Below are 24514 nucleotides of genomic sequence, written 5' to 3' on the forward strand. Positions count from 1 at the left end.
ACTTTTTATCATGAAATTGCAGCAATTCAGTCACACCTTCTCTCCACTTCTAATTCTAGTTCTCTTGCTATTTCCACCACATCTGCAGTTACCTCCTCCACTGAAGTCTTGAACCCCTCAAAGTCATCCATGAGGGTTGGCATCAACTTCTTCCAAACTCCTGATAATGTTGATATTTTGACCTCTTCCTGTGAATCAGAAATGTTTTTAATGGCATCTAGAATGGTGAATCCTTTCCAGAAGGTTTTCAATTGACTGCCCAGATTCATCAGAGGAATCACTGTCTATGGCAGCTATAGCCTTATGAAATGTATTTCCTTTTTTTTTTTTATTTAGGCTGCATCAGGTCTTCGTTGTGGCAGGCAGGATCTTTGCCGTGGCATATGGGCATCTCTCTAGTTGAGGCGCGCGGGCTTGGTTGCCCCACAGCACGTGGGATCTTAGTTCCCTGACCAGGGATCGAACCTGCGTCCCCTGCATTGGAAGGCGGATTCTTTACCACTGGACCACCAGGAAAGTCCCTGAAATGTATTTCTTAAATAATAAGACTTGAAAGTCTAAATTACTCCTTGATCCATGGGCTGCAGAATGGATGTTGTGTTAGCAGGCATGAAAATAATCTCATTGTACATCACCATCGGAGCTCTTGGATGACCAGGTCCATTGTCAATGAGCAGTACTATTTTGGAAGGAATCTTCTGAGCAGTATGCCTTAACAGTGGACTTAACATATTCAGTAAAGCATGTTGTAAACAGATTTGCTGCCATCTGGTTTTGCTGCTCCATTTATAGAGAATAGCCAGAATAGATGAAGCATAGCTCTTATAGGCCCTAGGACTTCTGGAACGGTAAACAGCATTGGCTTCAACTTAAAATCATCAGCTGCATTAGCCCCAACAGGAGAGTCAGCCTGTCCTTTGGAGCTTTAAAGCTAGACCTTGACTTCTCTTCTCTGGCTATGGAAGTCCTAGATGGCATCTTCTTCCAATATAAGGCTGTTTCATCTACATTGAAAACCTGCTGTTTAGTATAACCACCTTCATTAATGATCTTAGCTAGATCTTCTGGATAACTTGCTGCAGTTTCTGCATCAGCACTTGCTGCTTCACCTTGCACTTTTGATAAGGAGATGCCTTATTTCCTTAAACCTCACGAACCAACCTCTGCTACCTTCACACTTTTCTTCTGCAGCTTCCTGGCTCTGGCTTCAGGGGATGTTGTGGCTGCTTTGATCTTCTATCCAGGTCACTCAAACTTTCTCCGTATCAGCAATACGGCTGTTTTGCTCTCTTATCATTTATATGTTCACTGGAGTGGCACGTTTAATTTCCTTCAAGAACTTTTCCTTTGCATCCACATGGTGAAAGAGGCCTACCTTTTGGCCTAACTGGACTTTCGACACGCCTTCCTCACTAAGCTTAATCATTTCTAGCTTTGGGTTGGAAGTGAGAGACGTGCAACTCTTCCCTTCACTTGAACACTTAGAGGCCACTGTAGGGTTATTAACTGGCCTAAATTTCACTATTGTTGTGTCTCAGGGGAGAGGCCCGAGGAGAGTGAGGAAGACAGGGAATGACCAGCGGGTGGAGCAGTCAGGGAACACACACAACAGCCATTGACTAAGTTCACCATCTGCCGTGGGTGAGGTTCGTGGCACCCCAAAACAGTCACAATAGTAACATCAAAGACCACTGACAACAGATCACCATAACAAATATAACAATAAGGAAAAGTTTGAAATATTGCGAGAATTACCAAAATGTGACTCAGACACAAAGTGAGTAAATGCTGCTGGAAAACTGGTGCCACTGGGCTGCTTGACACAGCGCTGCCACACACCGTCAATTTGTTAAAAAAAATCCAGTATCTGCGAAGTGCAATAAAGTGCAATAAACAAGGTATGCCTGTATTTATTTTGCAGGATTGTATTTAATAGGTAATAATTATCTGTATTCAATAACTGTGTCATTCATTAAGCTTCAGTTCATATGTATAAAGATCTTTGATATGAGAATGTTATGTCTGGGGAAAATAAGGACCATCTGCGAGTTTTATCAGATCACTAAAAAAATTTTTAAATATGATTTTCCGAGGATAGTACTTGGCTACATCTCTAAAGTAATAAAATTTGTAGATACATATCAAGGATTAAAATTTGCTGTTTGTTACTCTTACCAAATTAGAAAATAAAATGTTCATATTTTTAACATTCAAGTCTGTCTGTAGTGGCTATTTAGTTTGTTGTAAAACATGAAATAAAGCTATAATCCCATACAAATGGGTTGGACTTTGTATCTTTGCCTATAAATGCTTCTATAGATTTTTCTCCCGTTCTACCTAAAATCTAAGTTATCAAACTTTTAAAATGCACATAGACTTTAGAAAGACATTATGCCAAAACCAAAAACCATATATGTAATAATACAGTGAATGGATTTTAAGTTTCCTCTTTATGATTTTCAAATCTTCCAGAAGAAAACTATAATAGTAAAAGAATTGAAGTTGGCAGAAGACACTAAGATAGTGTAAGGCACACCTTTATCTTCTAGAGGGTGCACTGAATCCACTGGAAGCCTGTGGAAGGGCGTAGATGCCAGCTGTGCAGCAGATGTAAAGTCTCCTGGGCTCTTGGGACTGGGAGCCAGGGTTTTGTTGCAGCGGACACCCCACACGGTTGAATCATCCAAAAACTCGTCAGTGTGAGGTACTTCCTACAACGAAAGATGAACGGAAAAAAAGTAGCAATCTCCTTGTTTCGTAGATGAAATTTAATACATTAATACTTTTTAAGATTCAAAAAAATGAGGAATTTTAATTTTTTCGAAGAAATGGATGTAACCCCTGGCTAACACAGAGCCAAGGACATCGTGGGTCTGTTCTTTGCCCCAGAACTGGGACACTTCATCTTTAACACACTCCAGCGGAGTTATATCACATGCAAGAGTCACGTTTTGTTTACCAATTTTTACTTTTTTTTTTTTTTTAAAGATTTATCATTCATTTTATTATTTATTTTTGGTTGCATCAGGTCTTAGCTGCGGCACACGGGATCTTCACTGCGGCACACAGGCTTCTCTCTAGTTGTGGCATGAGGGTTTTCTCTTCTCTAGTTGTGGCGCGCAGGTTCCAGGGTATGTGCGCTCTGTAGTTTGCGGCACGCAGGCTGTCTATTTGAGGCCCACGAGCTCAGTTGCCCTGCGGCATGTGGGATCTTAGTTCCCTGACCAGGGATCGAACCCGTGTCCCCTGCCTTGTAAGGCGGATTCTTTACCATGGACCACCAGGCAAGTCCCTATTTTTTTTTTTTTTAATTTGGAAAGTCTAGATTTACAGAGGAATTACAAAGATAATACAGAGTTCCCATATAGCCTGCATTAAACTTCTTAGGTCTAGGAAAAATATATATGCCCCCAGTGGTTCCGCCTGTCTAAAGGGAAGGCTCTCAGAGGGCAAGGATCATTATCAAACTCATTTTCCAGTTTCTATATCTCTCTTAATGTGTGGTGCATAATAGATTTGCAAATAATTATAGAATAATGTTCTATAAAACTTAATTTTCACATAATATTTTATTTTTTCAGCACAGTTTTTTAAATACACCACCTCATTTGACTGGCACAAGCATTTGGTAAAATGAAAAGAAAAGGGTTGCGGGACCCATTTCATGGATGAAGCAGAGATTTACTTACATTTGGTTTTGAAGTGAACCTCCACATTGAGCGTTCTCCAAAGGTCCTGGCTCCCGTGGGCTTATTTTTAGGCTGTGGTAATCTAAGGAAAGATTTGCAAAATTACAAACAGCAAAATATGCTAAGGAAATAAATTCTACCACTTAAGTTAGTGTTAAAAACATTCTCCCCTTTTCCTATTTAGTTAATATTTATACACATATTTCTTACTTTTACAGCAAAACTGAGTGCAGGTTGAATTAACTTGACGATGTATATAAAAGTAGATCTACAGTTACTTAAGCGAGGGTGGAAAATACAGAACTTTCTATTGCACTGAGTTTTAAGGTTTTTTTTATTATTATTTTATTTTTATTTTTTTTGAGTTTTAAGTTTTAAGGATAAAAAAATAGTTAGGGCCGTGGCCAACAGAATGGCATGGATGCCATGTTTTATTTCTTATTCCCAGTGCTTGGTCTAGCTACAGAACATGAACCTCTTCTACACCATGATACCTTTAGTTCACACCTCTCTTGCACGGTTTAAATTATTAATGGTGAAACTTCCTCGTGCTACCCTACTCTACCCTGATGGGGCTCAGCCTTAAAACAAATGTTCTCTGCAGTGTGACCCAATATAAGCCACTTCCTTTTCTACTTTATCAATCCTGCAAATATATACGGAGCACGTATGGATACCTGTACTGGTGAATTCATTTACAGCGAATACAATTTCAAATCTATAGGATCCCTTGGTTCTCTGATGATTTATAACCATACGGTTTCCTTTTGTAACAAATACTTTTGTTATGGAAGGACTACTTTCTTGTAACCCCCCGGAACTCTGCAGATCTGGAAAAGAACTTCAGCAGCAATCTCCCGGCCATGTGGTCAAAAGGCTCATCTGTGGCAGAGCTGGGGCTGGGGCCCAGGCCATTTGATCGGCAGGTCCTGTTCTCTCACCAGCTCACCACCTGGACTCCTGGAGGGATCTCCGCACTGTCCCTGTCACTATGGCAACATGCATCTCCCCCAGTGTTATCTTAACCAGATATTTCTTTACCCATAATTTTCTTTGTTTCCATCTTCGAACACAGGAAAAGCAGAGGACAGAGAAGAGATAATCTTATTGACTCCCCAAGCCCCAGAAGATGTTGCATTTTCTGCAAGGGTAAAAAATTGCAGTTAATTATTAAAATAGGCCCAAAACACTATCCTTTAGGTGCAACTTCAACTACAAATAAGAAAATGGAATAAGAGCTACAGAAAACAACTGATGTCAGTTTTTGAAATACTAGGCAACGAGGTAAGTCACTCTGCAGCGACATGAAGGGACTAACCATGGTCACAAGGGTTAGCGCGCGAGCCGCCGATCTCGAGTTCCTGCCACGCATAAAGCAGCGTTCGCCGTTCTCCTAACGCGCTGCTGTGCTCACTGACACTGAATAAAGCTCGCCATGTCTTTGCTTTCCTACAATGAGGAACTAAGCTCTTAGCTCTCTATATATCTTCATCGTGATCTCTCTCTGGCTTCCAGCACAAATCCTCTGACTCTAGACAAAGGTGGGCTAGTCCTGGCTCCCAACACTCCAGCCCGAACATTCCTCTGCTGGGCAAAGCTCAAGTATCCCTCAACTACTCAGCCCTTCCTGGCCATTCCTACCCATGCAGATTTCGTCCTTCTTTAGCACAATTTATTATTTTTTTAAGAAACAAACCAAGTCTAGGGCACACACTGAGTACCTTGCCAAATAACGTTGTATTTTTTTATTTCACAAACTCCATGCCCTTATGTGACAAGCTAACCAAGGCCAGGACCACTTCTTGTATGATCCTTGCTATTTCTGTGGGCAACCACCCACTACGCTATCCACTTAGTAGCTATTAAACAATCTGTTATTACTTTGAAACTGGGCTTCAAATGCATCTTCATTTTGACCTAGAGATGGCCATTCATCTTTGTCATCAGAAACATCAGGAAGTGTAGGAGCCTGAAACATATTCATGATGAAACCTTAAAAGAATAGAAAGAATAATGGTAAACATGGCTGCAAAAGAGCTTTCATTAATTTGTCGTCAGATGCTACACATTCAAACAAAAGGCCTTACATACCTAATGCTTCTTTTGTGTGCACGGTGGGTGACGGCTGCACTTTGGATGGCGTTGCCTGAACCAGTCCCAGTGATGTGTTAGGAGTTGTGTGAAAAGAACTTGTGTTAACAACCTTCTGTGTTTCACACCCTATTAAAGAAATGGGGACAAAATGCAGCATCAGTAGAGAAATCAGAATAGTTTAGAAGGCACAATTTAAGAAACTTATTATACTTATTATACATTTTTATTATTCTTGATAATCCTCACTAAGGACTTCCATTACTATAATGCTTCCATATCTTTCATTTTTCTCTTTATAATAGTCCCACGAGGTAGGTAAGGCAAGAAGTATCCGTTTACAGAAAAGGAAATAAAAGCTCAAAGAGATTAAGTGGCTTGATCTAAGATCATATCAAATTAGCAGACTGGTCATAAATAGCCCTCTTTGCTCCACTATACCCCAGAAGTAGTTAATAGTGACATTGTATATCTTAGGATTGGCTTTCCATCTCCCTCAGCCGGGCCCAAACCATGGTGTACATGGCCCTGCACAGCCTGAGCCTCTCAGCTCCCACCTCAACTTCCTCCTCCTCCCCTGCTCCCTGTGGCCACTGGCCGCTCTGCTGTGCTCCAAACAGTTCAGGGATATTCCTACCTGAGGGCTCTGCCCTTGCTGCTCCCTCCACCTGAACCAGGTTTCCAAGGGCTGCGTGGGACGCTTCCCCCCCTCTACCCAGATATCACCTTCTTTGTGAGGGTCTTTCCCAGTTGCCCCTGAGATTTCAACCCCTGCCCATCCCCCCCCCCCCCAGCCACACTTCCTTTCCCCCTCTTCGCGGGTGGGGATTTCTGTCCTTTCTGTTCGCGACTGCATCTCTCACTACCTAGAACAGTGCCTGGCTTCTACTAGTGCTCAGTCAGGTCCTGGTTAAATGTAGGTGTCACTGCTTTTTTCAAGTAGCTCTGCTCCCACTAAACTGTCATAGGAAAGGATGGCACAGTACGTGAAGGAGTGGGGGGAATGAAGACCCAATCCAGGTGTCTTATTTTATTTATAAAACTTACTTTTATGCAAATACCTCTAACAAAGTAGTACCAAACGGAAGTATAACACTCCTAATTAAACTTTTAATCACCTTTCCGTCTTCACAACATGTTAAAGATGACTCTGGTTTTAGATTAAAATCTGCTGAGAAATTTAATAGTAAAGTTTTCACAAATCAAGTTTCCAAAGGATTCCAACTAAGATGTGACTGTCAAGTGAATTTCTACCTTTATTTGAAATGGTCTGGGGTTTAACTAACCCCTGCCTTCTAAGAACGGGAAAGCTGACACCCAGGTTCATTAAGGCCTGAAGCCTTCATGAACTGCAGCCACCAAACAGACCCTTGAGCGACCTGGACGAGTCTGGGCAAACAGCTTAGACAGCAATGTATTATATCAATAGTTAAACATTACCTTCTTTTATCTCTGCTCCACTCTGTGGCTTGAATTCATGAGTACTTTTATTCATACACCTGGAAGAGAAAACTCTTGAGACACAATAACTCTCAAGAAAGAACAGTAAAAAATGTCAGCAATTACGAGCCTGTTATTAAAACACAGATGGGACTGCCTAGGTCTACAGTGTAAGTGAATAAGATGTTTTATGTTTTCTTTCATTTCCTTTCGAGGACAATAATTCTTACAGATAAAGGCCAGGTATTCACGTTTGCTTGACATAGTGATTCTGTACTTTAACACCCAATAATCATTCATACACGAGGTTCGAACGATCCCATTTATTACACAGGCTGAAGGGCTAACCCCCAGCTCCGGGCCTGCCGTCCGGCACCACTCTCCTGCGCTGTGACGTGGGGAAGCGCTGGCGCCTTCGCCACAGGGGCCACCTCTCTCGTGATGGGCAGGTAGCCACATTGCATTGTCCTCTAGACTTCAGCAGTTATCAAGAGGGGAAAAAATGGTACGTGAGACACTTACATCACAGTTTATTTTAAGTGCAGTCGTGATAGTGGACCTCATCTGTCTATTTAACATTGCTTCCCTTAATGGACCCTGTGAGGGTATAAAGTAAAAAGTGCAAAGCACTTTTAATCTTACAAATCCCCATTAAACTGTCATAAAAACGTGAGTTTTATAGAGATACCAGAGAAAGGTGCCCTTTCTCTGTCGTGGTCAGCCATCTAGGCCACTGAGAGCGTGAGGGGGGTACTTTCAGTCCCTTGCCTAGGCTAAGGTCAGGGTCAGTCTGAAAGGCTTCTGAATGATCTGAATGTTCATTAGGTCAAAGAGTTTCATAATTTTATAAGGTTCAGCTGGACACGCTGAACTGTGTCTCCGGGGGCCTGTCATTGCTGCTGTTGTGACCATCTTATTGTTGTGTAAATTAACTACTAAGAACTAATGAAGTCACAGCCCCACACAACAGTCCTCTTTTTACATACATGGTTTGATACAGGACACAGGTCTGAATTATTGTCCTAATGTGGCTGAAAAAGCATGATCACTTTAAATCTTATTTCCAGGAGAAATCATTGGTAAAAGTTAACCTTGGACATTGAGGAGAACCAGCACTTAAGAACCATAATCTGTGCCAAGGGGTTTAGCCCAAGGGGAGGGTGTGAGTTACATTGTAGCTTTTATCTTTTCCAATAGATCAATAAAATTTTTATGTTTAAAAAAGAGAGAGCACCAAAGTGACTGAAGAGGAAAATATAAACAAGCGATGCGACAGTAATTGTAATTTCTGTAATCTAGGAAAATCCCTCAAAATTGGAGAAAAAACCTCCACAGCAGTGTATAGACATATTTTGGCATATTGTGTAGCAGATATTAATCCCAAACTGCTCCCGGTGGAAAGACAGAAGGAATATGAGAAGAATATACGTCAAGGAACTATCTGGATTGTAATGAACCCCTACCTATGTTCAGTCAAAGCCAGTAAGCAAAGGCAATTTCAGTTTAACAGCTGTATATTCTTCAGTTACAAAAAGATTGTTAAGTTTCAGTGTATCGAAAACTTACAATTCAAGAGGGAAGTATGAAGTAAAACAAATACTCTAAAAGAAACAATAGGTGAGGCTGAAGAACCGGGGCTAATGTTTTGGTAACTTGCTTCTTCCACTGCATGCCCATCTAAAAATTATTTTGAAAAACAAGACTCATCCATCATGTACACATTGCTCTTGACACTGTAGGTCACGTAAAGAAGCCGTCAGACACCATTCACACCACTATCATCTCTAGGGCTACCTTTGGCTTACCTGGCATCTTTGCTGGCCACCGTCAACATGGCATCTGTCACTGGCTGGGCTGCCAAAGGAACCTGGGGAGCTACACTCTGGGTGACGGCTGGGGACACTAAAGCAGCGGTGACAGCATTTGCCGTAAGTGGAACAACAGATGCATCTTCGGGTGTCTCTCCTGCATTCTTTGAGGTCTGCTGATGGACAGCTGGAAGACTCGGAGCTCTCAGTTCCTGCGGGGAGCCTGTGTGTGGCCCCATACGTGCTGGGCTGACCTTTCATGGTAAGCAAACAAACAAAAACAAAGCCATGAGGTCCAGACTGCTAATTAGGTATTACAGTTTTTCAAAGAATGGCATCTGTCTTCTTCAGTAGATTCCTTTCCTCCTGAGCCAGCTCCTTACCCCTCCAGGTATTCTGAAATGAACAGTCAGCAACAAAGGTCACTCTATGTGGTGGATGCTTCCGTAGCTTCTTAACCACACACTCAACTGGCAGCTCATACTTCTACCCACTAAAATACCAGCCCCGGGGCTTCCTTGGTGGCACAGTGGTTAAGAATCCACCTGCCAGTGCAGGGGATGCGGGTTTGAGCCGTGGTCCGGGAGGATCCCACATGCCGCGGAGCAACTAAGCCCGCGTGCCACAACTACTGAAGCCTGCGCACCTAGAGCTCGCGTGCCACAACTACTGAAGCCTGCACAACTAGAGCCTATGCTCTGCAACAAGAGAAGCCACTGCAATGAGAAGACCACGAAGCCCTCGCACTGCAGCGAAGAGTAGCCCCCGCTTGCCGCAACTAGAGAAAGCACGGGCGCAGCACCAAAGACCCAGTGCAGCCAAAAATAAATAAATAAAATTTTAAAAAATCGAAAAAAAATTTTAAAAATAAAATAAAATAAAATACCAGCCCTGAGCATTCATTAGTATTTAAGAACTGGCACATTTCTCCTTACTTAATTTTGGGAAAAGACTAACAGTCAATGTTACCAAATGCTCATAATGGTGTTCCTGCTATTAAAATACCCTTAGTAACCATCTTCCCTTTAATGAGTAGGAAACACGAATATAAACTGCACTGACTGCCACAAAAGCATGGCGCACAGTGGGAAGGACACGGGCCTTTAACATGAAGTCTTTGCTTTTCTACTCACATGTACTTAGACTGTACATGTACACTCCTATGTTACCAAGTTAAAAGACAAAGAGCAGGATTTCCCTGGGGGTCCAGTAGTAAAGAATCTACCTTGCAAGCAGGGGATGTGGGTTCGATCCCTGGTCAGGGAACTAAGATCCCACATGCTGCGGGGCAACTAAGCCCGCGCCACAGCTACTGAGCTTGCACACCTCAACTAGAGCCCGCGTGCCACAAACTAGAGCCCAGGCGCCCTGGAGCTTGCGAGCCGCAACTAGAGAGGAGAAAAACCAGCACTCCACAACTAGGGAGAAGCCCATGCGCCACAAGGAAAGATCCCGCGTGCCGCGACTAAGACCCAACGCAGCCCAAAATAAATAAAATAAATAATAAATAAATCTTAAAAAAAAAGAGTTAATTTCTCACCATAGAAAAGTATTCTCACAAATTGTTAAGAAAAGCACCAAGGGCTTCCCTGGTGGCGCAGTGGTTGAGAGTCCACCTGCCGATGCAGGGGATACGGGTTCATGCCCTAGTCCGGGAAGATCCCACATGCTGCGGAGCGGCTGGGCCCGTGAGCCATGGCCGCTGAGCCTGCGCGTCCGGAGCCTGTGCTCCGCAACGGGAGAGGCCACAACAGTGAGAGGCCCGCGTACCGCAAAAAAAAAAAAAAAAAAAAAGAAAAGCACCAAATATCTAGGGCAAGAATAGTTATTTCACAGACAAATGGACAAAATATTAAAAGTTTACTCTCACTAGTCATCAAAAAAGATAATTAAAAATGACCTATAACATTTTCTCACCTACCAAATTAGTAAAGATTAAAAATAAACATAATATTCATTTCTGAAGAAATACATTAAAAAATAATAATCAGACTTTCTCCACCAGATATCAAAACATACAACAATGCTATAGTAAACACACAATATGGAATGATCAAGAAGAAACCTATTGACTAAAACAAAGAGACAGCTATTTTAGAAATGGATCTTATACCTTAAAAATTTAGTATGTGATAAGATATTTTAAATCAATAGGGAAAGGCTGAGCTGGTAAATAAATGACTTAGGGACAAATGGAGATCCATTTGGCAAATATATCCTTATACCACTCATATACAGAAATAAGTGCATAAACAGGCTTCTGGTTAAAGACAGTGGCTTAAACACGTGCTTTATCATCCACGTCCTCCCGAAACCTCACCAAAATGACAGTAAAGGAATCCTAACACCTAAAACAGCAGCTGGAGGAGGCTGATCTCCAGAGAAGTTCAGAAATTTGAACACATTTCAGGATGGACGTGAAGGTGGAGCTGAAAACAGGAATGTGGCCACAGTAAGTCTGTAGAAAAATCAGGTCCTGAGACCCGTTCTTGCAGGTGCGTGCTGGCTTCTCAACACAAACTAAAGAAATCATTATATTTGAATTTTCATTAAATAATAGTCATTTTACACCCCCCCCCCAAAATCAGAAAAAGGATTATATATGCTAATAATTAAGTATATAAGTATGTGCCTACACACACACACAGACACACACACGCACGCACGCACACACACACGCACGCACGCACACACACACACACACACACTACACGTTCTGTCCTGTAACTTCCTTTCTCAATCTACATTTTGAAGATCTTTCCGGGTTGGTGCTGAGAAGCCCAGCGTTATTCTGATTCTTGGCTCTTTAAGTGTGACCTCTTCGTCACTGCAAGTGTGTTGGATTGCCTTTTCCCCCATTGTTGGGGGGAAAATAATTCAGAAAGCCAGTAACTAAATTAACATCAGAATTAACTCTAAAAATAGAGCACACAGAGGACAAATAGAAACAGAAATCCCTGTACTGGGCATGGGAAGCATCGGCAAGGAGCACACACACCTCAGACTTCCCCTGGGAAGAGGGCAGGTTCTCATGCGATGTCTCCACCACTTGGTGCAACTTCTTATGAAGCTCATCCATTTTCTGTTTTAATAGTTGTTCTTCAAAAGCGTTTGCTTCTTTCCTTTTCATATAATGCCTGTCTTCATTAACTTTAGGAAAGAGAAAATATGGTTTGCATGTGAAATTTAAATTCAGGTCATCAGAGGAATCCATGCAAAATCAGTAAAAGGTTATTTTTAAGACGGCAAAGTTTTTACTAGTCTTTTCCATGTGTATTAGATTATGAGAACTGAAATATGTATTACTTTTCAGTTATAATTTTTACCTTCCCGTAGCACAGTTATTTTTAAGTTCAGGGCGTGTAAGTTATAAAAATTTACATGATGAGCAACAAAAATATTTGGTAATAGCACGGTATGATACTAAGCATCGCTTGTAGAACAATCATGACTGTGCAAATCATTTGAAAATGGAACAGTTTTTAAAAGATTTAAACCTCTAGGTGCTTTCTAAGAAGGAGTAAGAGTAAAGTGCACCGAATGGTTAGTGTCTCAAGTACACTGCTCTTGGTCCCATTTCCAGTAACTGGTTAACATAACCACATCACGTACAAATCTAACCGTCCAGCTCAGACTTTAGCATCTGTGCAAGGCACAAAAGAGTCCTCCACGAGCGTCAACTGACTGTCCTCTCAGTTGTCAACCAAAAGAGAAATAATGAATGAACAAAAAGTGGCCTACAGAGTGGGCACAGCACAAATACTCAGATGGTGTAAAAGCCCTGAGTAGGACAGAGGTTCATTTTCCTGAGGTCCACATTGTTACAGCAAAGCCAAGTGCCAACACTGTGTTAACACTGTTTTCCCTGGGGAACAAAGCTTGACCCACTGTACAGCACAGCCATGAATAACATGGCACTTTCATCAGAGGACTCCTGAATGTCTTATTTACAGTAGTTGCAGATCTTGAAAAATCTCAACTCCAGTTCCTAACCTAATCCTTTCACAGTCCAAATAACAGACCCAGAGGTTTAGAATAGCTAGACAAAGAAGTTCAAATCCATACAGATATTATTTGAAAGGTTAAAAATATCTACTTCGGGGCTTCCCTGGTGGCGCAGTGGTTGAGAGTCCGCCTGCCGATGCAGGGGACACGGGTTCGTGCCCCGGTCCGGGAAGATCCCACATGCCGCGGAGCGGCTGGGCCCATGAGCCATGGCCGCTGAGCCTGCGCGTCCGGAGCCTGTGCTCCGCAACGGGATAGGCCACAACGGTGAGAGGCCCGCATACCGCAAAAAAAAAAAAAAAAATCTACTTCACTAAAAGCTAAGGCAACACTGGTGTGGATATCTATCTCCTTTATTGCTGTTTCAACCCCGAGTTTTGCTGTCAAAAGACACCAATTTAGCCTTTGGACAAATGTGGTTGCTACACTAGTATTAAAGATTTTTAGGCTCCTGACAGAATGAGCTAGAGACATTTTTCTGGCAGATTCTTTCAGTATAGTCAATTATCTGCTAAATTGTAATTACTCAGAGATGAGAATTATATTAAGTGACCTAAGATAGCTCAGACTGTAAGACTGCAAGTACCCCATTGTTCATGCTTTCTCCGTTGATTGTATTTCTGGGCTCTCAGCTCTTCAAAGGAAAACTCTGACTCTCCACGAATAAGCTTCTCCTTGCAATACATGACAACCTGCTGCACATCAGCTTTGGCTGCCACAGGTGGGTGTGCAGAATATCCTGATTTAGAAATCATGATCACCCTTTGTTCCCTAAAATGGGGAAAATACATTATTTACAACAGTGTACTGAAGCAGCTCTTGAAGGAAACTAAGTAATAGATGAATGCACTGATTGTACTTGCATATTCGACTCTTTATCACAAGCTGAAGATGTTACTCCAGAAAGCTCTGAACCCTAGAAAGACAGAAAAGAAACACAAGCACTCACTTATCTGGAAAGAATCTATCATCCAAATTACTTCACAAAACAATATGAAAACACTTGAGGGGGGGTCTCTGAATTATCGAGTAGATTTGTATATGTTCTTTCAAGTTACAATTAATATCTGAAGCCTAGGTTTGCATTATTACTTTTATGATAACTTTTGCAACTAGACTCCGATAAGAAAGCGATTTTAAAATATCTGCTTGGTAGTCAAGAAGGGCACTTACTTCCCTTTGATACATAGTCCAGGAGCTGAGCCACAGCACCTATGCGTAATGAGTTTAACATTCCAAATAGCTACATTAAAAAAAAAAATCATTAAAATTTTCTTCTGGCACTGTTCTATGTTGAGGAGTCTCTAATGCTAGCATTCATTCACTAGACAAGTATTTACTGAACATCTCATACGTGTCATGTCCTGGGCTAGGTCCTGGGAAGTGACTGTAAACAAGACCCAACTCTGCTGCCTAGAAACTTACAGTCGGGACAACAGGAAGCAATGAGACTGGCAAACATGAGTAGGATGTAAATTGGGATCATCTGAGTATCTGTCGAAGTTGGAAATTCATATTCTACATCAGGAATGTGCTACATTAATAAAACCTGCACATGTGTACTACGAACAGAGGCATTTCCATGGGATTTAGCTTAAAGGAGGTCCTTAGCAAACTTTGAAAGAGCAACAGTACTATGAAGAGGAAAGATGCTGGGAAGCAAGAAAAGAGCGTTTTCACATGCTAATAAGCCATCAGGGCAGAAGAGCCACCTCGCCCCACTGCAATGGCAGGGAAAGGTGAAGTTATTTATTGGTTGGTGGCAGAAATGGACAGACATCATCTGATGGCTTCTGTTGTTTCACTGAAATAGTATTTTTGCCAGTTCCTGAGGAAGGGGTTGGAGGTAGTCAGGTCCCAAGTTTGAGGAGAGTAAAAAGAAGTGTAAAATCATCATAATTTGGCATTAGAGAGTAAAATGGGAAACATAAGTGATATGTAAAACATAAAAAGTGAACTGGGAAATTGGAAGCATAATTGCCGGGGAGTAGTAAAGCCCTGGCTGAGGTTATAGTTCAAAGCCAGGAGTGTTTTAGGTGAGCTCAGGTGCCTCCACGTGGGTGTGACCCACGGTAGGGAATCCTGGGCCTGTGCAAGGGAGCCCCGCAGAACAAAGGAGGAGAGGCTGCTGGGAGGAGGCGAAGACAGGAGGTCGTGGAGCAGGGTTCCCTAGGTCAGACAATGCAGGAAGTTATGATCAGTGAGTTATTTTAAATTTAATATTTGAGGTGAGCCGTGGTGGATGATGACAGGCCCGGAAAGGTGCCACAGGCACAGGTGGCTGACATGGAGGTTAGAGTCTTGGGAGACAAGGTCAAAGAAATGAGATGCCCAAGGAAGGCAGCTGGATGACCGTTCCATACCCTTCCCAGTTCCCACACGAACTACAATCATTATTATTACCTGATTCTTAGAAATGCAGGCTGAGTTATTTCCTGGATTGGATTTTAATGTTACCAGTTGGTTTAAAATCTGAGCATTATTCAGAGGTTCTGAGGTTCTTGCTATGAGGGGAAAAAGATGAAATAAAAAGAAATAAGGGTAAAACCATATTAAATAAAATTATTACAAATATATTCCCTTGATCTTTCAATAAGTAGCATTAAAAAATAAACTCATTTACACTGTCTCAGAAAATGCAACTAAAATACTTTATAAATAAGAGAAATATGGTAGAGATAGCTTTCTAATCAATTCAAAATGCCCAAGAAAGTCCCTGAAAGACATGTAAACTCTAGTTATTTTAAACAATAGGATAGTCAATGCTTAATGCTAGAATGTAATCTATTATTTGATTCAATTCAGAACAGATTCACTTCAGGGTAGGTATTGTCCTCTATGTGGGGCAATTTTTATTTTTTAAAAATCCTAAAAATACAATGAAATCACCAAGCGTGTGTGTGTGTGTGTGTGTGTGTGTGTGTGTGTGTGTGTGTGTGTGTGTGTGTGTGTGTGTTGGAGGGGGGTTTCTTTTAAAGTGCTATGACAGAGCCCCTGCTCTGCTATTTATCAGGCATTATTATTATCATAGCACCGCCCCTGTTATCTAAGATAATATAATCAAGAAATAGTGGATGGATTTGTTTTTTAAGGAAAACAAAAAAAAAAGTAGTGAAAATCAGACTAAATTACCAACGTCTTGGACATTTTAGAAAGCATTATTTACCTTGAGTTGGCAAATGGGTTTCGGTGAGGCGTGTCTGAAACAACCTAAAAGACAGCAATAAAGGCATCAGTATAGATTATAATTTACAGTTCAATATATATTATATTAAAGTGAAAACTAGGGACTTCCCTGGTGGTACAGTGGTTAAGAATCTGCCTACCAATGCAGGGGACATGGGTTCGAGCCCTGGTCCGGGAAGATCCCACATGCCATGGAGCAACTAAGCCCGTGCGCCACAACTACTGAGCCCACATGCCACAACTACTGAAGCTCGTGCACCTAGAGCCTGTGTTCCACAACAAGAGAAGCCACCGCAACGAAGAGTAGCCCCTGCTCGCCGCAACTAGAGAAAGCCTGCGCACAGCAATGAAGACCCAAAGCAGCCAAAAATAAATAATTAATTAATTTTAAAAAAAAGTGAAAACTAAACATGATAGACAGCTTACTATAAGCTAGTAAAGACTGAGGTTAAGAGAGAATGTAAAGCTGAATTTTAGAGTTGCTTCAAAATTAAAAAAAAAAAAATTCTGGGATTGTCTTCATACCCAATACACTTAATATTAGAAAAATTCTTCTTTTTGCCTCGTTTATATTAGTATTTCTTAAATTCATATAACAAACATACCCTCCTTCTGAGGGTATCAAGTATGTACATGTTACAACATGGGGCGTTTGAACTCTCTATTTTAGGCATTCTCTACATCTGGAACATATGAAAAGTATAATGGTTTGAAGAAAGATGTTAAAGTACAAAACTATTTTAAAAAGCAGATATATTACTGTTCATGCTGTGAGGACTTCTTAAACATGTCATTTCATGCATCTTTGCATGTTAATCAATCTATCAAGTAATATGCAACCTCCAAGCTCGACATTTTTGGGTGATATGAGGAGGGGTGCATAGTATGAAGAGACTGAGAGATGTACAACCAAATGCAGACAAATGCCAATGTTGTTTGACTCAATTCAAACAAACAAATGGTTTAAAAAAAAGGCAAAAACAGAAACATTTTACATAATGAAGAATAGCTGAAAATTAGATATTAAGGAATTACTATTCATTTTGTTAGGTATGAAAATGATGTAAGGTTCTGTAAGAAATCACCTTTTTGAGATGTTTATGGAAGTGTTTAGGGTAAAATATTTTGCTGTTTTGGATCTGCTTTAAATCCTTCAGCACAGGGACTTCCCTGGTGGCACAGTGGTTAGCAGGTGATGCAGGTTCGAGCCCTGGTCCGGGAAGATTCCACATGCCACGGAGCAACTAAGCCCATGCGCCACAACTACTGAGCCTGCACTCTAGAGCCTGCGTGCCTAGAGCCTGTGTTCCGCAACAAGAGAAGCCACCGCAATGAGAAGCCTGCACACGGCAACAAATAGAAAGCCGGCGTGCAGCAACAAAGACCCAACACAGCCAAAAGTATATAAATAAATTAATTAATTAAAAAAAAATCCTTCAGCACAGCGTGATCAAATATTAATAATAATTAAAAGCAAGTGATAAGTAAATGCAGGTTCATTATATTAACTTTTCTTTTTTTAACGCATACTTGAAAATTCTCATAATAAATTTTAAAAAGAGCATGCGCACTGGAGCAAAGTTGAAAACAATGAGTGTATTAAGAGCCAGCAAGGGGTGCAGAGAGACAAGCTGTCTCTATGCTGCTAGACAGAGACAGCAGAAACCTGTACCACCTTTTGAGAAGGGAATTTGGTTACATGTACCACAAGCCTGAACACTCTTCATACACCCTTTGACTCCACAGTTTCAATTCTGAGAATCTATCAGAAGGAACTAGATAATAATAGGAAATACATTAGGAAATACTTTTATGATGAAGAAAAAAGACCTTGACACAGGGCTGCATTAAAAAACACCTGCAATCCTATTACAAGCGGAGAAAAAAATGCGAATTAAAATTGATGGGTTTCTTCTGCTTCTTTAGTTTTCTGTATTAGGGTATATATAAATAACACCCTAAATGAGGTGTATTTAATCACTGAAAAAGTCAAAAATTGTGAAAAACAAAGTTATTCATTAAAATATTCATTATGTTGTTATTTATAAAAATCAAAATGTTGGAAACAACTTTAATGTTCCATTGGAGAACAATTAAATTATGACATAGCTCTGCGACAGACTTCACAACCACTTTATAAGTAGTATAAAAGTGCATAATTTATTAAGAGCAGTATAAAGCTCAGTACACACAATCAGACATACAGTACGGTCTACCGTAAAAATACACAGACACTAAGACACACACATAGGCATCGGAAAAGATATTGGAAGAAGTGCACAAAAATGTTAACAGTAATATTTCTGGGCAGCTTTTCTACTATTCTATACATCCACATTTTGCCCAATGAGAAGGATTTCCCTGTACAAACAGATAACAATAAAAATCTTTTAAGAGCAAACATTGCATTTCAAGGTAGGAGACACTGCGTGGAGTTTTATTTTCAAACTACCTGTACTGTTGCTGCAGCAGCTCTCTAGGTTCGGCCTCGTTCTGAATTCCTCTCCGAAAAACGGCACTGGCGTGCTGCCGCTCCCCCTGGCCTTCCAGATGCCCAGCCCAGGCTACGTACAGAGGAGCTGACAGGGTCCCAATCCCATGGTTGTACAGAAACTCAAAAAACTGAGGAAGGTCACTGTTGTACGCAGCCTGCAGAAATCCAAAGCAGACAGACATGAGAACGAAGGCACTGCCAGTCTCAGTGTGGCCGAGGCCAGCCAGCCCTCAGCGTTCGTCTTCCTGGAGGCTTCAGGATGTACTGTGCAGGGGAAGGCCTGTGTGGTCCTCTGATGGCAAGCCTCAAAGTTAAGCTCGTTCCTTTCCTTGACATTCAATGTCCCCAGACAACCCACATTATTTCCCAAGACAGCAGGTTCTGTAACGTAGTATATAAAGTTATACTTGCTCAAGCTCCACAGGCTTCCTCTAATCCTCATATTCGGAAACTTAGTGAACAAATCCCTGTTTACTTTATCTACTCCATTCATGATTTTATTACTAGAAATCACGCCCCCAAGCCTTTATTTCAAGATTGAAGAGACCCAGCCTAACCTGAGGCGGCCTTCTCCTTTTAGTACTAAATTTCATTTCTGAGAGTTAATATTTTCTTAATTATTCACAATGAATTTAATTTACTCCCAGGAACCCACTGGGAGTACCTGCTTATCTCCCCTTCCCCAAGCATGCTTCTCATCCAACGAACCTTCTTTTAATCTAATGGTTTCTACCTCGTGTTGTCACATTTCAGACTTGATACACAGAGATGAAGGATTTTAAAATTAAATCACTGATTCCACAGTACAGAAGCCAAAAGGTTGTAAAATACGTGTCTCTGGCCATACAACTTAAAAAAAATTTATGAAACATAAGGTATCAGAATAAAAGACAGTCTAAAATGATCTTCAAATCTGGGGTAAAAAACAAAAGGACAACATGACTAGAGATGTGATTATACATCTGAAAGTATACTTACAAATTTTAAACAATAATTGATGAACCTTGGGTCATTGTGGTATCTCTTCTTATCTAAAAATTCCTTCATTAGATGCTCTAATAAAGTTGTCATATATTCTTTATTCTCAGGAAAATTCTCTTCTACCCATCGTATGTAACTAGAAAAAATACGGATAACATTAATTTTTCAGGGCAGCACATATAGTTTGTTTACAGAAAAAATAAATAAACGAAATGCTAACCTTTCCCATTCACCAAGTGGGTCATCGCCCTTGTAGCTCTGCATATGGGCTTCAAACATTCTAGAGCAGAGAAAAATATGTACATGGGATTATTAGGAATACTTCCTAAAATATATCTTTTATATTTATCACTATACACCTTAAAATAGAAATCTTAAATATCAATTCAAATGCTATAATAAAAATGAAAACAGCATTCCCTCAGAAGTCAGAACACTCAGAAGCAGTCAGTGTTTCTTCAGAAGAAAGTAAGACGCAAGGCCCCTGAGGTAGCCTTACAAAGAAGCAGCTAAAAGAAAGTCCCCAGGTCTATCCCCAGGAGTCTCCTTCTCCTCTCACTGATTCCCGAAGTCACTACCACCACGAGGGGCAGCACCCAGAAGTTTGCTGCCCCTCCTCCTCATGTTGGGACCCAGGCGTGGCACTGCCTCAGACCCCTCCCCTTGCTGCTCAGGAGCTTGGCTGGAAGACTTGAAGAGGACTTGGGAAGGGTGCGCGACAGCCCAGGGTCCCACCGATCAGGACTTCCAGATCCAGTTTGCTTTCTGGGCCTCAGTGGAACACAACATCCCTGAGGAAGAACACACAGTGGCAATGCTCAGAAGTCAGTGGCTATGGCTCCCTGAGAACTCTGCTTGGCCCGACCTCCGTGTACCCAACCACAGCTTAAAAAAAAAAAACCAAGCACAGCAAAGTTCTCCAGGGGCCCCCAGGTGCTAGTGCGGTAAACAAACAAACAAACCAAAACTGTAAAGTATTGTCAGGTGACATTAAGCACACAGGAAAAAACCCTCAAAAGATGGGAGAAGGGGTAAGAATGTGACGGGACTTACTGTTTTTAGGTAGAGTGGTCAGGGAAAGAAAGCCTGCCTCTCTGAGGGGGTGACATTTGGTCGGTGCCAGGGATCCAAGCAGCTGTGTAAGTACGCGGAGCTAGGAGAAGGGTGGGGATGACAAGATCTAATTTGCATTTTAAAATGTGCATCTGTCTCTCCAAGTGAAGAAGCGGGTGGGGGATGAGAATAGAAGCCGGAAACCAGTTAGGAAGCTACTGCAGAGCCCCAGTGACAGGGTGGACCATGGTGGGAACATTGTGGAATTTGGGTGTTTTGGAGAAAGAAACAATGAGACTTGCTGATGGGATTGCACACTGGGTAAGAGACAGTCAAGCTAAGGAACACTCTAGGTTTCTATCAGAGACGCTACATGACATTTGTTACATGACTTTTTTCGGGGGGTAGGGAAAAAAGGGTTGAAAGTAATACTTTCTTCTAGCTCTTGTACCTCAAGATACAGATAAAATCAATGTTTCTTATGACTCAAAATCCATAAGCCACAAAAGAAAAGCTAGATGAAGTCAACTATATATAAATTAAAAGCTTCTATGTGTCAAATAAAACAAAACACCAAGCAGAGTCAAAAGAGAAATGATAAACTGGGATAACCAAACAGAGCTTCTAGAAGTTGGGGGGAAAAAACCAAACCCAACCCAATTTAAGAAATGAACAAAAGGTATTCCACAGAAGAATACTCAACCTCTCTCATAAGAGAAATTCACCTCATTGAGATACAACTTCTCACCCACCAGATTGCAACAATGTGACAAGTGTGGATGGGAAGCAAAGAAAACAGGCACTCTTACAATTTGCTTGCAGGTGGGAGTGTACACAGTCCCTGCCACCGCAATTGGTAATAAGATCTACCAAAATTCCACATGGATTTACTTTTGATCTAGCAAACCGACTTCTGGGAATCTAGAGGACAGATATATGCAAAATGTCACGTGTACAAGATTTTTCACTGCGGCACTATTTGTAATAGCAAAATATTGTCCACAACCCAAGTCTCCATCAACGGGGGACTTTTTAGATCAATTGTGGTACATGAAATATCATGTAGTTGTAAAAAAGAAGGAGAAAAGAATCTATGGATTGATAGAGTGAAATCTCCAAGGATAGTGTTAAGTAAAAAAAGCAGTGTGTACACTGTTACATTTTATGTGCAATAAAGGCAGGAATTGTACACACGTGTACATATATGTATATAGACATGTTCATGTTATTATAATATAAATATTTATATTTGTAAAATAAATATAAAAATAAACTAGAAACATGGTTACATATGAGGGAGTGGGAGAGCAGTCAAGTATAGAGCGCAGTGAACAGTTTTCTAAATCTTTTTTTAACCATGTAAATGTAGTACTTATTTTTAAAAGCTAAAAAGTCAAAATAAGGTCGGAAATACCTGATTTCTTTTTTGAAATGGGGGAAAACGAGCCTCTAATATCGAAATCCTTTGCAGGCTGGGCTAAAGAAAAAGTCTTAAGGCAAACAAATTTTTGTTTTGACAGCACTTAACCACCTGAGTCTTCGGATCCCCAGAGAGTTAAGATTACCTTGGTGCTGATAAAACTAACCAGTTTTACTTCCTGTCGCATATGGTTTAAGTGTTTTAAATGCTTTTGAAACAGTCTGGATAAATCACCTAAGTCATACAAATAAAAAGCAAAGGCGTAGGAATTTTAAAAATTGTTAGCAGGTTGACATAAATGATGATAAACATAAGGGAACATTTTTCCCCTTAAAGTGCACTTTATTCAAAGACTTTTAAAAACTGTGGGATTAGGGGTTAAAGCAATTTTAAGTTCTCTCTCTTTCGCAGAATTTTAAAATGAGTGGTTTTGAAAGTTTCTCATGAAACCTAAAGGTAAGTTTTAGTTTTTTGTTGGGTTAGATGTTTTACTTCCACAGCGGCAATCTGCCCAGAGCGGATCCCTTACAAAGAATCAAGGAGCGCTGAGGGCCTCAGGAACCGTCCAAATCCCCCCAAACTGCCACTCCGGCCGCAGCTCGGCCTCAGGGCCCGGGTCTCGGCAGAGAGTCCCGGCTACACGGTGCGCGGTCCTTTCCCCGGCTCCCTAGTGGCTCACAGCCCAGCTGGGATGGGGTAGGGGAGGGTGGCGGGACGGTGGGAGGGGACAAACTCCGGAGCCAAGGAAAGGGGTTGGGAAGGGCAAAGGGAGGCAGGTCTGGGGTGGGGCGGGCCGGGGACCTGCAGACCACTAGGCCCGAACCCAGGTACCCAAGCCCCCTGGCTGCCGGCAGCTGGGGATCTCGCCCCCACCCCTCCCCTCCCACAGACCCACACTCACTGAAAAACATTTTCCGGGTTATCCATGGCTAGAGGACGCGAGCCAGCAGCAGCCCCACCTGCGCCGCCAGCGAGGAGCCGCCGCCGATTCGAATCTCCCGCGCAGTCGCAGTCGCCACGCCGAGCGTTTGCAAGACGCCTGACCATTGGCCTCAGCTGCAGATGGGCTGGCCAATCGCCGGGGCCGTTGCCAGGAGCCCAAGCCCCGCCTCCATCTCGCGTGCCCGCCTCTCCTTTCACTTCCCGCAGCCATGTTGAACCGAAAGCTCGCGGGGTCTCGAGCGGGGGCTGGGATTCCGGGTACGGCGTGGTGAGGGCGCCCTAGGTTGGTTCAGGAGTAGGGAATGGGTTTTTTTTCCTTAGCTGTCCAAGCTGCAACTGGCTTACATGGTTTCACGGTTAAAGCATCATCCCAGGGAAGGTATCGTAAGAGAAAAAAAACTAACTTGAGGTTCCTGAGGTGGAAAAAATTGTGCCTCGGCCCTTGGGTCCGGAGAGTCGTGCCTCTTCCATCCTTTACTTAAGTAACTAAACCAGAATCATTATGTCTGGTTTATGGAAAAAAGAAAATTAATCCCGTTTGTAGAGTCGAGACTTGTTTGAGGTCGCAGAGTCCTGGAGGAAATGCCTGTCTCTGGCTTAAGAGGTAGGCAGGTGGGGTGAAAACGGAACCCCGCCGAGTGGCACACTTCCCGGTTTCCCGCAGTTTTCTGTTCCGCGTCCTTGCTGTAAGGAAAGAACCTAGTTGCTGAAGCCTGTGAAATTTTGGTTCCAGACCCTAAAATGCTGTGGCAGAGAGCTAGGGAGTGAGTCATCAAAAGCCCAGGGAAGAGCTTAGTGGGTTTTAGCTTAGTGCCTATAAGGTGAGGGCACGTCGGTAGGCACTTCAGGGTTAGTTATGTAAATTATATTGATACATGGCAAATGAAAGCGATGGGTTGGTACCCTTGGAGACCTCCAGGCTTGATATAACTGATCTGAAAGGCTGTGTGGACAGAGTAAATGAGGGCTCGAGGGACTGGGAGTTGTTCCTGCAGCCAACTGGTAATTAAAGAACGGGAGTTTGGATAGCGTATAGAATGGCGGCCGGAAAGTTTTCATCATCTTCCACGGAACTAGAAGCTCTGGAGACCGAGGACTTACGGATTCGAAAACCAAAAATGAAGAGACCTCTTTGTCACGGAGTCCAGATATCTAAGAAGACATATGTAATACGCTGATGCTTCCTACCTGAGAGTGAGTTGGAAAAACAGTCAGCCTAACCTTCTCTGCCCCTTGGTCTTTTAGTAACTTCCCATTCTACTTCTCAAGGTTCTTTAAAGAGCCACTTGACAATGCAAGTAACATATAAAGAGCTATTCATGTGATTACCTTCCTTTTAGAGAAGCTGTGTGGATATTTTGCTCCCTTAGGGCCCTTAAGTTAAATTCCTTCTAAAAAAAAAAAT

At 41.9% G+C, this 24514-nt stretch overlaps 1 protein-coding gene across 1 annotated transcript in view; it reads right to left on the reverse strand.

Moving 5' to 3' along the window:
* BUB1 (BUB1 mitotic checkpoint serine/threonine kinase) overlaps nt 1-23155 on the reverse strand; it is a 41785-nt gene extending 18630 nt beyond the window's left edge. The window contains exons 1-16 of the mRNA XM_079941197.1: nt 23069-23155; nt 19915-19974; nt 19692-19830; nt 18672-18868; nt 16200-16243; nt 15437-15537; nt 13893-13949; nt 13620-13800; nt 12027-12178; nt 9026-9282; nt 7221-7279; nt 5781-5909; nt 5571-5681; nt 4731-4830; nt 3690-3771; nt 2537-2711 (exon numbers count right to left, since the gene is read on the reverse strand). Coding sequence (XP_079797323.1) covers nt 2537-2711; nt 3690-3771; nt 4731-4830; nt 5571-5681; nt 5781-5909; nt 7221-7279; nt 9026-9282; nt 12027-12178; nt 13620-13800; nt 13893-13949; nt 15437-15537; nt 16200-16243; nt 18672-18868; nt 19692-19830; nt 19915-19974; nt 23069-23094 — 1870 coding nt within the window. The 5' untranslated portion in view covers nt 23095-23155. The remainder of the gene's footprint in view (nt 1-2536; nt 2712-3689; nt 3772-4730; nt 4831-5570; nt 5682-5780; nt 5910-7220; nt 7280-9025; nt 9283-12026; nt 12179-13619; nt 13801-13892; nt 13950-15436; nt 15538-16199; nt 16244-18671; nt 18869-19691; nt 19831-19914; nt 19975-23068) is intronic.
* Nucleotides 23156-24514: the final 1359 nt, after the last annotated feature.

This window comes from Stenella coeruleoalba (genome assembly GCF_951394435.1).
Source record: "Stenella coeruleoalba genome assembly, chromosome: 13".
In the NCBI taxonomy this organism is placed as follows: Eukaryota; Metazoa; Chordata; class Mammalia; order Artiodactyla; family Delphinidae; genus Stenella; species Stenella coeruleoalba.